The sequence below is a fragment of the Archocentrus centrarchus genome, chromosome 13 (genome assembly GCF_007364275.1).
Source record: "Archocentrus centrarchus isolate MPI-CPG fArcCen1 chromosome 13, fArcCen1, whole genome shotgun sequence".
In the NCBI taxonomy this organism is placed as follows: domain Eukaryota; kingdom Metazoa; phylum Chordata; class Actinopteri; order Cichliformes; family Cichlidae; genus Archocentrus; species Archocentrus centrarchus.
In genome coordinates this window covers 22,243,279-22,260,410 of record NC_044358.1, presented here as the reverse complement: position 1 = coordinate 22,260,410, position 17,132 = coordinate 22,243,279, and the positions used below count along the sequence as shown (strand labels likewise).

The window sequence follows — 17,132 nt, the reverse complement described above, 5'->3', positions numbered from 1 at the left end:
GCAAGACGTGCACCATCAATTTGTCCTCTTTTGAACTCTGGTATGTCACCCATAATGTTGTGTGCATTGCAATATTTTGAGCAAAACCGTGCTCTTACCCTGCTAATTGAACCTTCACAATCTACTCTTACTGGTGAAATGTGCAATTAATGAAGTCCAACCCCGTATATATATATAGATGGAATGGCGTAGTGGGGTTCGAATCCCGACTGGGGCGTACTTCCAGTAAGGGTCCCCAGGCTACACGCCCCCATGCTAACCAAGCCTACCTCGGAATATGAGTGAGAGATACAATGCATGTAACATGTAACATGTAATCCCAGTGAGAGGGGTTACATGAAGAGGATGTGGGACCTATGGATTCTTAAAAAACCCAACATCCAAACTGATGGCAAAACAACTTGTGGCTCAGTGTTTCAACATACGAAGGAAGCAGCTGCTATCGCAGCTAGAGATTGATGAGGTACAACACACCTTCCCCTCCAATTCAGAGGGTTAAGCAAAATGTCAAAAAAGTAACTTAAAGGGACAAATTGTATGTTATTTTGACATCAATTCGCGGACCAGGAGTGGGCGGGGCCAGAAGCAACCCGCGGGCCGCAAGTTTGGTCACCCCTGTGCCAGAGGCTAAGACACACCAAGAATGCCTGACTGAGGGTCGGACGGTCCTGATCCCCAAAGACACCCAGAAGGGACCGGTCCCATCCAACTACTGTCAGGCATTATAGCAGCTAATGTGGCACAATACATGAGCGAAGCCCCAGAAAGGGATAGGCAGAGAGACCAGGGGAGCAAAACACCAGTTACTAGTAGATAGAGCAGTCACTTGAGACTGTAAGACCCGACTGACCAACCTGTGCACCACCTGGATTGACTACAAGAAAGGCTATGGCTCGATGCTACACACATGGATCCTGGAATGCCTCGAACTGTATAATAGCAACAGGACGAGATATTGATTCACAGATCCACACCACCAGGATCTACAGCAATGATATCGGAATGTCATTCGGACTGGAGCAGACATTGAGGACAGCTACAAGTACCTTGGAATCCCACAGGCAAATGGGAACCATGAAGAGGCCGCTAGGAAAGCTGCAACCTCCAAGTACCTGCACAGAGTAAGGAAAGTCCTGAAGAGTCAGCTGAATGGGAAGAACAAGATCCGGTCTATCAATACCTATGCCCTGCCAGCTGCCAGATACCCTGCTGGGATAATAAGCTGGCCAAAGGAGGAGATGGAAGCCACTGATATTAAGACAAGAAAGCTCCTTACCATGCACGGAGGGTTTCACCCAAATCCAGCACCCTGACACTGTAAGTGAAAGGAAGGTGGCTGAGGACTACTGAGTGTCAGAACCACTATCCTAGATAAAATAACAAAGATCCATGACTACATCAGGAAGATGGCCACAAAGGATTATGTGCTTAGTGAGTACCTCAGGCAGCAGAAACCCAAGAAAGAAGAGGATGAAGAACAGGAACCATCATGGAAGGACAGGCCTCTGCACGGCATGTACCACAGCATGAAGTGGCTGACATAGAGAAATCCTACCAATGGCTCGACAAGGCTGGACTGACTGACAGCACAGAGGCAAATGGCAGCACAAGAGCAAACTCTGAGTACAAGATCAATAGAGGCTGGGGTGTACCACACCAGGCAAGACCCCAGGTGCAGGCTGTGCAGAGATGCCCCTGAGATAATCCAATTCAATTCAATTCAATTTTATTTATATAGCGCCAAATCACAACAAACAGTTGCCTCAAGGCGCTTTGTATTGTTGGTAAAGACCCTAAAATAATACAGAGAAAACCCAAAAGTCAAAACAACCCCCTATGAGCAAGCACTTGGCGACAGTGGAAAGGAAAATCTCCCTTTTAACAGGAAGAAACCTCCAGCAGAACCAGGCTCAGGGAGGGGCAGTCATCTGCCGCGACCGGTTGGGCTGAGGGGAGAGAAAAGACATCAATTAATGATTAAATGCAGAGTGGAGTATAAACAAAGTAAATAAGGTGAACGAGAAGAAACAGTGCATTATGTGAACCCCCCAGCAGACTAGGCCTATAGCAGCATAACTAAGGGATGGTTCAGGGTCACCTGATCCAGCCCTAACTATAAGCTTGATCAAAAAGGCAAAGTTTTAAGCCTAATCTTAAAAATAGAGAGGGTGCCTGTCTCCCGAATCCAAGCTGGAAGCTGGTTCCACAGAAGAGGTGCCTAAAAGCTGAAGGCTCTGCCTCCCATTCTACTCTTGAGTATCCTAGGAACCACAAGTAAGCCAGCAGTCTGAGAGCGAAGTGTTCTATTGGGGTGATATGGTACTATGAGGTCTTTGAGATAAGATGGGGCCTGATTATTCAAGACCTTGTATGTGAGGAGAAGAATTTTAAATTCTATTCAAGATTTGTATAAGCGCTTTGGTTGTATACGCGCTTTGGTTGTATAAGCGCTTTGAGTGCTCATACTGAGTAGAAAAGCACTATATAAGAACTAGTCCATTTAACAGGGAGCCAATGAAGAGAAGCCAATATGGGAGAAATATGCTCTCTCTTTCTAGTCCCTGTCAGTACTCTAGCTGCAGCATTTTGGATCAGCTGAAGGCCTTTCAGGGAGCTTTTAGGACAGCCTGATAATAATGAATTACAATAGTCCACCCTAGAAGTAATAAATGCATGAATTAGCTTTTCAGCATCACTCTGAGAAAGGATGTTTCTAATTTTAGAAATATTGTGCAAATGCAAAAAAACGGTCCTACATATTTGTTTAATATGTGCATTGAAGGACATATCCTGGTCAAAAATGACTCCAAGATTTCTCACAGTATTACTGGAGGCCAAAGTAATGCCATCCAGAGTAAGTATCTGGTTAGACACCATGTTTCTAAGATTTGTGGGGCCGAGAACAAGAATTTCAGTTTTATCTGAATTTAGAAGCAGGAAATTAGAGGTCATCCAGGCCTTAATGTCTTTAAGACATTCCTGCAGTTTAATTAATTGATGTGTGTCATCTGGCTTCATTGATAGGTAAAGCTGAGTATCATCTGCATAGCAGTGAAAATTGATGCAGTGCTTTCTAATAATACTGCCTAAGGGAAGCATGTATAATGTAAATAAAATTGGTCCTAGCACAGAACCCTGTGGAACTCCATAATTAACCTTAGTGTGTGAAGAAGACTCACCATTTACATGAACAAATCGGAGTCTATGAGATAAATATGATTCAAACCACTGCAGTGCAGTACCTTTAATACCTATAGCAAGCTCTAATCTCTGTAATAAAATGTTATGGTCAACAGTATCAAAAGCTGCACTGAGGTCCAACAGGACAAGTACAGAGATGAGTCCACTGTCAGAGGCTGTAAGAAGATCATTGGTAACCATTGGTAATGCTGTTTCTGTACTGTGATGAATTCTGAAACCTGACTGAAACTCTTCAAATAAACCGTTCCTCTGCAGATGATCAGTTAGCTGATCTTACAACTACTCTTTCAAGAATCTTTGAGAGAAAAGGAAGGTTGGAGATTGGCCTATAATTAGCTAAGACAGCTGGGTCAAGTGATGGCTTTTTAAGTAGAGGTTTAATTACAGCCACCTTGAAGGTCTGTGGTACACAGCCAACTAATAAAGACTGACTGATCATTTTTAAGATTGAAGCATCAATAATTGGAAAGACTTCTTTGAATAGTCTAGTAGGAATGGGATCTAATAAACATGTTGCTGGTTTGGAGGAAGTAACTATTGAAGTTAACTCTGAAAGAGCAACTGGAGCGAAAGAGTCTAAACAAATACCAGCAGTGCTGAAAGCAGCCGAACATGAAGAATAATCTTTGAGATGGTTATGAATAATTTTTTCTCTAATGTCTAAAATTTTATTCGTAAAGAAATCCATGAAGTCACTACTAGTTAAAGTGAAAGGAATACTCGGCTCTACAGAGCTCTGACTCTTTGTCAGGCTGGCTACAGTGCTGAAAAGAAACCTGGGGTTGTTCTTATTTTCTTCAATTAATGATGAATAGTAAGATGTCCTAGCTTTATGGAGGGTTTTTTTTATAGAGCAACAAACTCTTTTTCCAGGCTAAATGAGCATCTTCTAATTTAGTGAGACGCCATTCCCTCTCCAGCTTTCGGGTTATCTGCTTTAAGCTATGCGTTTGTGAATTATACCACGGAGTCAGGCACTTCTGATTTGAAGCTTTCCTTTTCAGAGGAGCCACAGTATCCAAAGTCGTACGCAGTGAGGATGTAAAACTATCGACGAGATAATCGACCTCACTGGGAGCAGAGTTTAGGTAGCTGCTCTGCACTGTGTTAGCACATGGCACTGAAGAGCATAACAATGAAGGAATTAGATCCTTAAACTTAGTTACAGCACTTTCAGAAAGACTTCTACTGTAATAAAACTTATTCCCCACTGCTGTGTAATCCATTAAAGTAAATGTAAATGTTACTAAGAAATGATCAGACAGGAGGGGGCTTTCAGGGAATACTGTTAAGTCTTCAGTTTCTATGCCATATGTTAGGACAAGATCCAGAGTATGGTTACAGTGGTGGGTGGGCTCCTTTACATTTTGAGAGAAGTCAATTGAATCTAACAATAGATTAAATGCAGTGTTGAGGCTGTCATTCTCAGCATCTACATGGATGTTAAAATCACCCACTATAATTATTTTATCTGAACTGAGCACTAAATCAGATAAAAAGTCTGAGAAATTAGACAGAAACTCTGAGTAAGGACCAGGTGGACGATAGATAATAACAAATAAAACAGGTTTTTGATTTTCCCAATTAGGATGGACAAGACTAAGAGTCAGGCTTTCAAAAGAACGAAAACTTTGTCTGGGTCTTTGATTAATTAATAAGATGGAATTGAAGATTGCAGCTAATCCTCCTCCTCGACCTGTGCTTCGAGCATTCTGACAGTTACTGTGATTCGGGGGTGTTGATTCATTTAAACTAACATATTCATCCTGCTGTAACCAAGTTTCTGTAAGGCAGAATAAATCAATACGTTGATCAATTATTAAATCATTTACTAACAGGGACTTGGAAGAGAGAGACCTAATGTTTAATAATCCACATTTAATTGTTTTATTTTTTGGTGCAGTTGATGAAGCTGTATTATTTATTGTTTTTGAATTTTAATGCTTAAATAGCTTTTTGCGGATTTTAGCTTTGTTTTTTGGTGGTCTGGGAGCAGGCACCGACTCTATGGGGATGGGGTTTTGGGGGGATGGCAGGAGGAGAGAAGCTGCAGAGAGGCGTGTAAGAAATTTGGCCATATTTCCAAAAATGAGAGCTGCTCCATCCAAAGAGGGATGGATGCCGTCTCTCCTAACAAGACCAGGTTTTCCCCAGAAACTTTGCCAATTATCTATGAAGCCCATGTCGTTTTTTGGACACCACTCAGACAGCCAGCGATTCAAGGAGAACATGCGGCTAAACGTGTCGCTCCTGGTCTGATTGGGGAGGGGCCCAGAGAAAACTACAGAGTCCGACATTGTTTTTGCAAAGTTACACACCGAGTCAATATTAATTTTAGTGACCTCCAATTGGCGTAACCGGGTGTCATTAATGCCGACGCCAATAACCAGAGTTTGTTCCTCGGCGGGTGTGTCGCAGAGTGGAGATTAGTTGGTGTACCCGGGGCTTCTGCTTAGGACTACGCTTCCTCCTCACCGTCACCCAGCTGGCCTGTTTACCCTGCTGCTCGGGATCTGCTGGGGCGGAACTAACAGCGGCTAAGCTACCATGGTCCGCACCCGCTACAGAGGCCTGGCTAGATACAGGATTTTCCAGGGTGTGGAGCCGAGTCTCCAATTCAGAAAGCCTGGCCTCCAGAGCTACAAACAGACTACATTTATTACAAGTACCGTTACTGCTAAAGGAGGCCGAGGAGTAACTTAACATGTGACATCCAGAGCAGGAAAGTGCAGGAGAGACAGGAGAAGAAGCCATGCTGGTAGTGAGTCGGCTAAGGGCTAAGCTACTAGCTGAGCTAAGCTAGCGAATTTCTAAAAACAAATAAAATGAATAATGTGAATACAGGTGATTCAGCAAAGAGTATGCTATTTAAAGTAGGTGAAGATTACACTAAAATATGTTATTATCCAGATAAATCAAGTTATACAGATATAACAGCTAACAGACAGCAAAACACTGTGCTCCGAAACAGGAATAGGAAGTGATACAATACCGCAGTGAGAGCCAACACCAAGTGACAGCACATAACAGCAGAGTGCAAGATGCTAGCAGGCAGGGCATACATGGAACGCCATAACCAAGTGGCTGGCATAGTACACAGGAACATCTGTGCTGAGTATGACCTGGAAGTCCCATGGTCAAAATGGGACACGCCCCCAGGGGTGGCTGAGAACAACAGAGCTAGGATCCTGTGGGACCTCCAGATACAGACAGACAAACTTGTGGTGGCTAACCAACCGGACATCGTAGTGGTGGACAAACAAAGGAAGAAGGTCACAGTGACAGACGTTGCAATACCAAGTGACGGGAACATCAAGAAGAAGGAACATGAGAAGCTTGACAAATACCAAGGGCTCAGAGAGGAGCTGGAAAGGATGTGTAAGATGGAGGTAACAGTGGTCCCCATGGTAATCGGAACAGTCGGGGCAGTGAACCCCCAAACTGGGAGAGTGGCTCCAGCAGATTCCTGGAACAACATCCAAGAGCTCTGTCCAGAAGAGCTCAATACTGGGAACAGCTAAGATACTGTGCAGGACCCTCAAGCTCCCAGGCCTCTGGTAGAGGACCCGAGCTTGGAGGGCAAAAATAGACCACCCATAGGGGCAAGCTGGGATATGTAATCCCAGCGAGAGGGGTTACATGAAGAGGATGTGGGACCTATGGATTCTATATATATGTGTGTGTCTGTGTGTTTTTGTCATAGTACCAGCAAGAATTTAAAACTTTTTTCAGCCCTGGGTAAAACAGGATTATTTTACTATTTCCATTCAGTATATTGGTGCGCGTTCTGAGCTATGAGCCCACATGTTGTCAAGTGTAGCAGTCTGATTAGTCCGATCTGTTTTTTCACTTGCAAAAGTCAGAAAAATCTAACTTGATCCGAAAAAATAAATGCCTCAAATTTGTCAGTTAAAATTACGCAGTCAGTGTGAATGACTGCATTAAGAATTGGTGAGTCCGAAAAATATTTTTAACACACGAAACATTTGCATGAATTTTACATGTCTGGAGTGTAAAGGCCTTCATTCATGATGGTTTGTTTTTCCATAGAAATTTTTAGGTGTTTGAGTCTAGTGACTGACTGTCTGTCTGTGATTGTCTGTCTCTGTGCAGCGAGGAAGGAAGCAAGAAAATTTGGATGATTGGATTTTTTACGATTGAGGCTTCCCAGCAATGACTGTAAGGCTCTCAGCAAATTAATCAGTTAGGACAGCCTGTACCAAAACAATTGTAGTATCTAAAATTTGGATCCCTGACAGCCTTGGACTGCCGGTATCTCATTTTTCTCCTGGATGTTATGTAAGAAGATGCTCTATGCACCAGCGTCCCATTTTCCAACCTGTGTGAACTGATATCCCTAGTATAGACCAAGCTGCTGATGAACATTCCACCTCTTGTCAGGAACTGTTAGCTGAGCGGGGAGCTGGGTCAGCTCCACAGTAACCCAAACCGACTCCCCTCCGCTGGCTCTCTTCACCCCTGCCCCTTCCCACCCTAGCGCTCCTATGCAGTATATGTACTTACACTATGCTAAGCAGAAGTTTTATAAACCTCATATATTGCCCTGTTACGGGCATTATATAGGATGCTTTTTTTTTCATTCTCACTTACCCCATTGTGTTCGCTAAGTTTCCATCTTTTTTTAAAACGGCAGCGCCTTTGATGGCTGCAAGGCCGCAGACACATATCCTCCCTGTTTGTTTGATTTGTTTGTCTTTTTCTAGGATGGGTGTTCTGGAACGGAATTATATAATATATGTTGGTGACCTGTTAGAGCAGGAAATTATAAACATTGTAGGAATAGAGATGTTGTGTTCCCCAGATGCGACTGAAGAGATTTCTGGTGAGGTGGGTTCATTGTTCTGCTTGAGGAGATGTGACAACCCTCACAGGAGGGCACTGCTGTCTGCTTCCTTATGCAACATTTAGTTGGTATTGGAGAACCATCCACATAAATGCAAGGACCCAAGGTTTCCAGATGGAACATTGCATAAATAAATGATTAAAATTGTTCCAGATAGGTGTATATGAGTAAGCTATGACAGACCTTACTCACTTCACATTAAACTTACATTTGCATTTCAAGGCATCGTGTTTCATACGAATGGAAATACTAGAAGTAAATGTATCAAACAACTGAGAGAAAACAGAATAGTTTCATTATTGAATCTGACTTTTTATTTATTTATGTACTTACCTCTGAAAAGAAATTTCAGAAAACAACTACAGGTACAAATATTACATAATACAATGTAATGAATTCAATGAAAGTTGTAAAAAAGAAAGCTGTAAATATTTGATTTAACTAAGATCTGAAAAAAATTTTCTGTAAAATTTGAGCTTCCTGTAGGGATATTGGTCATGTCCAACGCTCTGATGAACTAGGATTGATTTTTGCTCATTAAATGTTTCTTAGTGTTCTTCTTGGGCTTAAACACTATGATAAAGCACTTTGGAGCAAATATACACAGCATTAATCCAAAGCTGGAGGCCAGAATGGCAAAAATCTCTACAACCACAGTGAATTTCCCAGGGGAACTGACATATGCTGGGATAAAAGTGATCCAGACTGCACAGAATATCAGCATGCTGAAGGTGATAAGTTTGGCTTCATTAAAATTATCAGGTAATTTGCGGGCTAAGACAGCTAAAACAAAGCAAAATGAAGCAAGTAGGCCTATGTACCCGAGCACAGCCCAGAAGCCAACAGGAGAGCCTAATGCACATTCCAGTATAATTTTCTCCTTGTATGTGGTTAGATTTTTTATTGGGAAGGGAGGGCTACATACCAACCAAATAGTACATATTAAAACTTGAATAAAGGTGAAAGACACAACAGTCATTCTTTGCTGTGGAGGACCAAACCATTTCATCACATTGGTACCTGGAAGTGCTGCTTTGAAAGCCATTAAAACCACCATAGTTTTCCCAAGTACACAGGAGATACAGAGAACAAAGGTGATGCCAAATGCAGTGTGACGCAGCATGCAGGACCACTCAGATGGTGCTCCAATGAAAGTTAATGAACTTAAGAAACAAAGAGTCAGGGAGATGAGTAACAAGAAACTCAGCTCAGAGTTGTTCGCCCTGACAACTGGAGTTGTCCTGTGATGAAAGAATATAGCTACAGTTGTGATGGCCAGACAGGCACCAAGAACTGAGAATGTGCTTAGGACGATTCCAAGGACGTCTTGAAAGGAAAGAAACTCTACAGGCTTAGGAATACAAGTGTCTCTCTTTGCATTAGGCCAGAATTCTTTATGGCAGGGTAAACAATCAGGTGAATCTAAATGAAAATAAATAAAAGAAGAAATGTAATTGCTTCAATACTTCATACATAGATAATAAAAACATTTTACATGCATGGAAATCATGTCATTTTACCTGTAGTATTACTAATCTCTCCCTCAGGACATGGTATACAGTCATAGCAGCAGATGGGTTGTCCTTTCTGCAGTATTTTATGCGTTCCTGGAGAACAACTGGCAGTGCACACTGACCTTGGGACCTGTTCAAGACGTAAAGGTAGCATTGTAGATGTAAATATTTGCAGAGCAAGTGTAATGATTTGTTTACTAAAGTTTAATTAAATGGATTCCTGTCCTTTGAGTCATTACTTTTGTGATACCCTCCATCCAGGTTATGTTTCTGTTAATCCTGAACTCCTGGCCTGCTGGCAGTGATGCATCATACAGACCTACATTTACTATCTCAATGATGCCACTCTCACTTTTCTGCCAGTTAACCAGCTCGTAAATAGCCACAGGATCTCCATCAGCATTAAATGACACATCATAACCATTCTGGGAAAAATTTACTTTCTTGAGCTCACTTAAAACCTATGAAAATAAACAGAAAGGGAGAGGAGAAGAAAAATATGCAGTTTTGTGTTGTTAACATTACTTTTTCAGTTTCGTTAAATGTATATTAGAGGCAACGAAAGATATTTGCACTGACTTATTAGTTTCAACTGACCTGTTTGGACTCTAACTTGGTTAGTTTGTCACACTTTGCTGTGGCATTTGTGCCCTGACACACGGCATTATGGATGGCGTGTGCTATTGCATACACAGCCTTGTACACCATGTTAGTAATTCTGAGCTGAGATGTGTCAGTGTACTGACTTTGGAGATTCTGTATGTCTTCAGTTCCATTACACATCTTCTTGTCTGTATCAGCACCTAAAAATACAAAAAGACAGAGCAGATGGTTTCAACACTGAAAGTTAGACTAGAGTTCAGACATCTGTTTGATAAATTCAGCAAATTATATTAGCACCATGACTCGAATTTGTAAAAGGATAAAAATATATAGAAATATAAAATCTATAACACCTGAAATAAGTCACATGAACTTGACCTGAATAGTTATCATAGCAAGTGAGAAAAAATACAGACAGACACCTGTGTTCACTTCATATTTAGTAATTATCAGTAGGTTTTGAATGAACATGGGTCAGCAGCAGTGGACTTTGTAACACCAGAGGATTAACAAGATAATTAAAAATTAAGCAAACTGTCTTACTTTTTTTCAGTGTGCAATTGAATGCATCCTCCCAGAACTCAGTAAGTATTGGAGAAGCAGCCACTTGAGAGGGAGAGAGATTCAGCAGGAAGTCTCTGAGACCTGGGATTACAGATGTCTGAATCCCAAATCCAATGGCCCCAGCACAGAATCTGAACATTGTCAGTTCTGTGCTGGTTACCCATGCCTCACTGCCTATCCACTGTCGAGGTGGGGAAGGCTCACGTGAAAGCTCCTCCAAGAGGATTGCCATGTCCCCTAAAGCTACAAACGCCACAACAACCACAGCTGTAGATCTTGAGAGAAAAACTGTGCATTAGAAGTATTTTGTTAAATGTCATCACGTCATGAAACGTTTATTTTGGTACCAGCAGACTAATCTTTACAAAATAAATATCTGTGATGAAGAAACCTGCGGATAACATCTGCTACTTTCTGAATCTTGCTCTGTGGATCCGTCCGATAAAAAGATACAGTGTATTCCACGCAGATCCCCTCTTTCTGTGCTGCTTCTAGAAATGATGCCATGCCATTGTTTCCATAATCCGAATCTGACCGGACAGCACCTATCCAAGTCCAACCAAAGTGTTTTACCAGCTTGGCTAGTGCTTCAGCCTGGAACTGGTCACTGGGGATTGTTCTGAAAAAACTTGGATACTGCTGTTTGTCAGATAAGCATGCACATGTGGCAAAGTGGCTCACCTAAATCAAAAGAAATCAAACAGTGTAACTCTGAAAGAACTGCAAAATCAAATATTATGCACATTCGTGGTTCAAATGTAAAGTTCACCAGAAATGCAAAATATTTACTTGAGGAATATTAAAGGAACTGATGACTCGTGACATGCTGATTGAAGTCGTAGACCCAGAATCACCAACAACAGCCATCACCATACCAGATTGTGAGCAGTTGTTACCGGTGGAAGACACAGAGTCAAAGGTATTCAAAAACTGAAATGCCACATGCACTGCCACAGGCACTGATGCACATGAGTCATAGATCTTATAACCAAGCCTGATTCCGGGCAGCAGCTCTGTGCTGTTGTTAATCTCTTCTATGGCAAACACCATTGCACGTGAGAAGTGCAGCTCACTGCTGAAAATGCTACAGACAGTTGTGTCACTGTTAGAATTTAGGCTACAGATTTAGGTCAGGTTTAGTTTCAAAAGAAAACACAGTGAGAAAGACTTAAAGGTTTAAACCATGGTTAAATAATGACTACAGTTTATCTGTGGATCAAATGTACATCGAAAGGCTTTCTGACTAGTTAAATTCCCCAAAAAGATTATTATGAGAAATCAGTGACAAATTATAGATAAAATCTTTTCATTTCCTATTTCATATATATAAAAATGATGCACTGTATCATTACTGTTTTGAAAACACCATGAAATTACTTTAAATAGTATAATTACCAACTACTATTTGAATACCTTTCTTGATCTTTTCAGCACTGCACAAAAGTAATGTTGAATCATACATATGAAGACATTTTTATTCTTACACAGTACAACATGTTTTCATTACCCTCTTCTTCCACTTACTGACCTTCCTTTACATTTCACTGGCTCAGGCATGCTCGTGTAGTTATTGTAAACTGTGTGCATGTAGACATGAAAGTCAAAAGCACCACCAATAACATAGTCTCCATCCTTTGAGAACGCAGGTAGACGTGTGCTTCCCTGCAGCTTACAGGTCACAGATGATGCAACAGTACCAGCCCGAGCCCCTGTAGGTCTAATTGTTTCGCTCAGACCATCTAGACACACTTCCAAGGCAATAACTGAGTTCAGGAGAATGAAACATACAGCCAATACCTGACTAATTACAAGAGCTGCTATTGCCATCCCTGTGTGAGGTCAGGTGTGTGCATATGGGCGTACGTTTGATTTTAGTGGTTTATATATGGCTTTAATGATTTCACATATTAGGGCAGTATTACATCATTATAGTGGCAAAATTAATCCTACCTTAAAAGCTTTCTTCCTTTGTAGGTAATAATGTAATCAAATGTGTTTGGCGCTTTGATTCATTTCTTGGAAACACTTTTGGTAGTTTCTATGTAATAACAATAAGACAGACATGCAAAATGCAACACTAGCCATTTCTGTTTAATTCAAGATCAATTTTTTTATTGTCATTTCTGCAGTTGCAAGGTACAACAGAAATGAAATGGTGTTTTGCCTGGAACGAAGCAGTACAAATAAGTTCAAATAAAGTTAAAAACAATCTAACTTAAACATAAATGTACTAAGACATCAAAACAGCAATAATGCCAGCACCCAGCAGCATTTATAATGAGTAGTGCTGAAGTGCATATGCTGTACTGTGTAAATAAATTTGTACAAAACAAGAATTGCAAATGCTCAAAGTGTCAGGGAACGGCTGTGTGGCAGGCAGGAAGTGGACCCCAACACAGACAAGGGAAGATGAATATTTTGTCTTTATTAGGGTGAGTGCAGAACGGAAACTGGGGCAAATGAATCAACACAGGAAGGTAACCAGAACTTAAATCCAAGAACTACAGAGAAACACAGAAGGGACACAGCAGGGGAGCGAATGACGACGATGCGACAACCCGCAGAGAAAACACGGGACTTAAATACACAAGGATAACGAGGGGAGTGGGAACAGCTGGGACACAGAGGAAATACCAATCACAATGACAAGACCAAGGGAAGCAAAACTGAACATGACAGACGGAGACCAAATGACTATCAGAATAAAACAGGAAGTCAAACGGGGGAACAAGGACACAGACCTGACACATGGAAACACAAGGAACTAGAAATAACAAACTGAGGACAATTACAAAAGATAACAAAAAACACTGGGCCACCGGCCCAGGACCATGACAGTACCCTCCCCTTAAGGGCTAGCTCCCGACGACCCACAACAAGAACAAAGAAAAACCAAAACCAGACCAGGGTGGGAGGAGGGGGACCAGGATGAAGGGACCAAACAAAAGAAAACACAGGACTCCAAACATGTCTCAAAAACAGTCCAGGGGCCACCCAGGGAAGTAACACAGCTCTAAACGAAAAAAACAAGACCACAGGGCGGAACCAAAAATCAGTGGCACAAAGCCAGAAAAAACAGTCCAAGCATAAAACGGGCGAAGAAGCAAAACAGTTCAGGGGGGTCTGCTGGGAAATCCACAGCGGAAAACAGATAGTTCAGGGGCCGACCGCGCTTCCAGCGGTGGCGGCGAGGCGAGGCTGGAGGCCTCCTGTGCTCCCAGTGGCGGCAGCGACAAGAAGACGACACAGGAGGCTGACCACGCTCCCAGCAGCCGCGGCGACAAGGAGACGACACAGGAGGCTGACCACACTCCCAGTGGCAGCAGTGACAAGGAGACAAAGCTGGAGGCTGACCGCGCTTCCAGCGGCGGCGGCGAGATGAGACAGGAGGCTGACCGCAGCTCCAGAAGCGGTGGCAAGATGAGACAGGAGGCCGACCGCGCTCCCAGTGGCGGTGGCGACACACAAGTCAAGAGGCTGTCCACATGGCATGTGGCGGAGAAGGATGACCCTGGGTGGGCGGCCGCATGGCATGCGGTGGAGACTCTCCAGAGCCTTAGCCGGTCTGGACTCTCCTGAGCTCAGGATGGTCGAGGATACGGGACACTTGGAGGACTCAGGACACTTGGAGGACTCAGAGTGCTCGGGCTGAGCGGGACCCTCTGAAGGCTCGGGCAGAGCGGGAAGGTTGGGGAGACCTGTCTTCCTGAGTCTCCTAAGTGGGTGGAATAGTTGTTGGACATTGCTGATGATGGCTGCAATATTGGTGGTCAAGATCAAGTCCTCTGCCAGGTGAACTCCAAGAAACTTAACACTGCTGACTCTCTCCACAGCAGCCCCATTGATGGTCAGAGGACTGTAGGCCTGTCTGCTGGGTTTTCTGAAATCACTATCTCCTTTGCATTTTCCCAGCACAGGTATGTCATCTGCATACTTAGGTCTGGATACATGATATGGTAGTTGGCATGTGTGGCATTGCAGGTTGAACAGGAGGGGACTCAGGACACAGCCCTGAGGGGACCCTGTGCTTACCATGATGGAGCTGGATGTTCTTTTCCCTACCCTGAATGTCTGCTGCCTCTGTGTAATGAAGCTGAAGACCAAGTTGCAGATGCCAGTGTCATTGTCCAGTATCCTCAGCTTCTCCACCAGTTGCTGTGGAATTATAGCATTAAATTCCAAACAGAAGTCAATGAAAAGGATTCGGGTGTAGGTATCTTTACCCTTCAGGTGTGAAGGGTGGTGTTACCTTGTAGGCAAACTGTAGGGGGTCCAGGTTGGCAGGGAGGCAGGATTTTATGTCTGGGTGGTGTTCCTTGCCTCAAACTGAACAAAGAAATGACTGAGTACATCAGGAAGAGTGAGGTTGTTGAGGCATATCTGTAGGGGGCACGGTTTGTAGTCAGTCAGAGAGTGGAAGCCTTGTCGCAGCTGCGGGGTCCCTGTCCCCTGTGCTAGTGAAGTGGCTGTGAAATCTCCGTCCATACCACCTCTTTGTTTCCCTAATGCCATGGGACAAGTTCCTCCTAGCCAATCTGGTTGCTGCTGTATCTCATGACATAAATGCTCTGTTATTGGCTCTCAGAAGCACACACATTGTTGCATCACCTGTACATTTTGTCCATCGTCACATCCTCAGTATATGGACCATGTAGCTGATGACTGATTCATTGTGTTCCTCAAGGTGAATCCCCCTGTCAATTTTGGTTCCCTCCTTTAAGATGTCCCACTATGTTATCTCAAAGCAGTCCTGCAGTGTGGGAATTGCATCCTGTGACCAGACTTTTCTAATGGCAAGTCTTTGTTGTTCCACGCTGGGGGAAACAGCTTTTTTTGAGTATCTAATATTTGTGTACACCAGGTCTAATGTGTTGCTCCTCCTTGTTGCAATGTCTATATGTTGATAGAATTTTGGCAGGACAAATTTGAGCCTTGCCAGATTAAAATACCCCGCTACTATGAAGAAGGTGTATGGATGAGCCATCTGCTGCATGCTCTTGTATGGCTCCTCCATAGCCTCCTTCACGTTGGCTCTCGCAAACTCTTGTGGCAGGTAGAAGGGTTGACATCTCACTGTCAGTACCTCGGCATCCAGACACCATGAATTGTTGGTGTAAACCACCAGACCTATTCCTCCTTGCCGCTTTGGACAGCCATTCTCTTGGATCTGTGCAGAGTTAGCCCCTCTAGCTCCACTGTAATGTTTGCGATGTTACAGCCGAGCTGGGTCTCAGAAAAGATGAACACACATCAATCCATCATACTGATTTGGGAGGCTCTAGACAACCTGATATAATCTGTTTAGCTGTCTAGTTAATGGATGTTAGCTAGGAGGAATTTTGGAACTGCCGGCATGTGTGGGTTTGCTGTTAGCCTGGCAGTAACTCCTCTGCAGTTGCCGCATTTCTGTGTCCTTTTGCAATGCCGCCAATGCCTCTTCCTTGGTGTTGTCATAGGAAACAGTGTTTCAGACTCTGGTCGGTCAGCTTGTTCAGCTGATGGAGGCTGAAGTGCTTTGTACTTTTTGTGCTCTGGAAGTTCAATAAGCAGTGGAGATAGTAGGCACATTTATTTCATAGTAATAACAGATCAAACCAAATGCACAGGGGTATGATGATTAACTGGCAACACTTGTGGTAGTTTCTACATAATTATCATGAATCAGCACAACAAAAATGCAATATACAATATATATGCCGATTGATCTAATGCTTCAAGTCATAGTTTTCAAACAATTTATTGATGAGCAAAAACAAGATTCTGTTTATCCATAAACATTCTCTGGTTGCATAACTAGACAACAAAAACAAAACAAACAATAAAATAACTGTATTTTAGCATCATGACCATGTGGCAGTTCAGCTTAGTTGCCTTGGATTAATAATTAAAAAGAAATTCTCTTACAATGAACTTTACATTAATAATGTGCAGCTTTCAGCAGCATTTTCATGGTCTTATCACTCAGGATTTTTGGTTACTTTTGGTGTGCTTAGGAAAACAATTTAGCTAAACATAAAGTTTAAATGATCAGAATTCATCTGTGCATTCTGATACAACCACAATTCCAAAACAAGTTGGGGCACATTTTAAAATATAATTAAATATAATGCAAAGACTCACAGATCTCATAAACTTTTATTTACAATAGATCATGGTAAGAAAGTATATTTAAGATGAGAAAAGATTGTTTATATTGATGAAAGTATATTTTGGTGACTTGTTAGCACAGGAAATTATGAACATTGTAGGAATGGAGATGTTGTGTTCCCCAAATGGCACTGAAGACATTTTTGGTGGGGTGGGTGCATTGTGCTGCTTAAGAAGATGTGACAACCCTCACAGGAGGCACACTGCTCTGTGCTTCCTTATGCAACATTTAGTTGGTA

At 42.6% G+C, this 17,132-nt stretch overlaps 1 protein-coding gene across 1 annotated transcript; it reads right to left on the bottom strand.

The window, feature by feature from the left end:
• Positions 1–8,582: 8,582 nt before the first annotated feature.
• On the bottom strand, positions 8,583–12,423 carry LOC115790000 (extracellular calcium-sensing receptor-like). The gene is made up of 8 exons (XM_030743632.1): positions 12,275–12,423; positions 11,536–11,830; positions 11,138–11,427; positions 10,726–11,021; positions 10,177–10,382; positions 9,819–10,040; positions 9,586–9,709; positions 8,583–9,487 (listed from the first exon to the last, which is right to left on the bottom strand). Exons 1-8 carry the CDS (start codon positions 12,331–12,333, stop codon positions 8,583–8,585), a joined length of 2,397 nt encoding a protein of 798 aa, XP_030599492.1. The 5' UTR covers positions 12,334–12,423.
• Between the last annotated feature and the right edge of the window lie 4,709 nt (positions 12,424–17,132).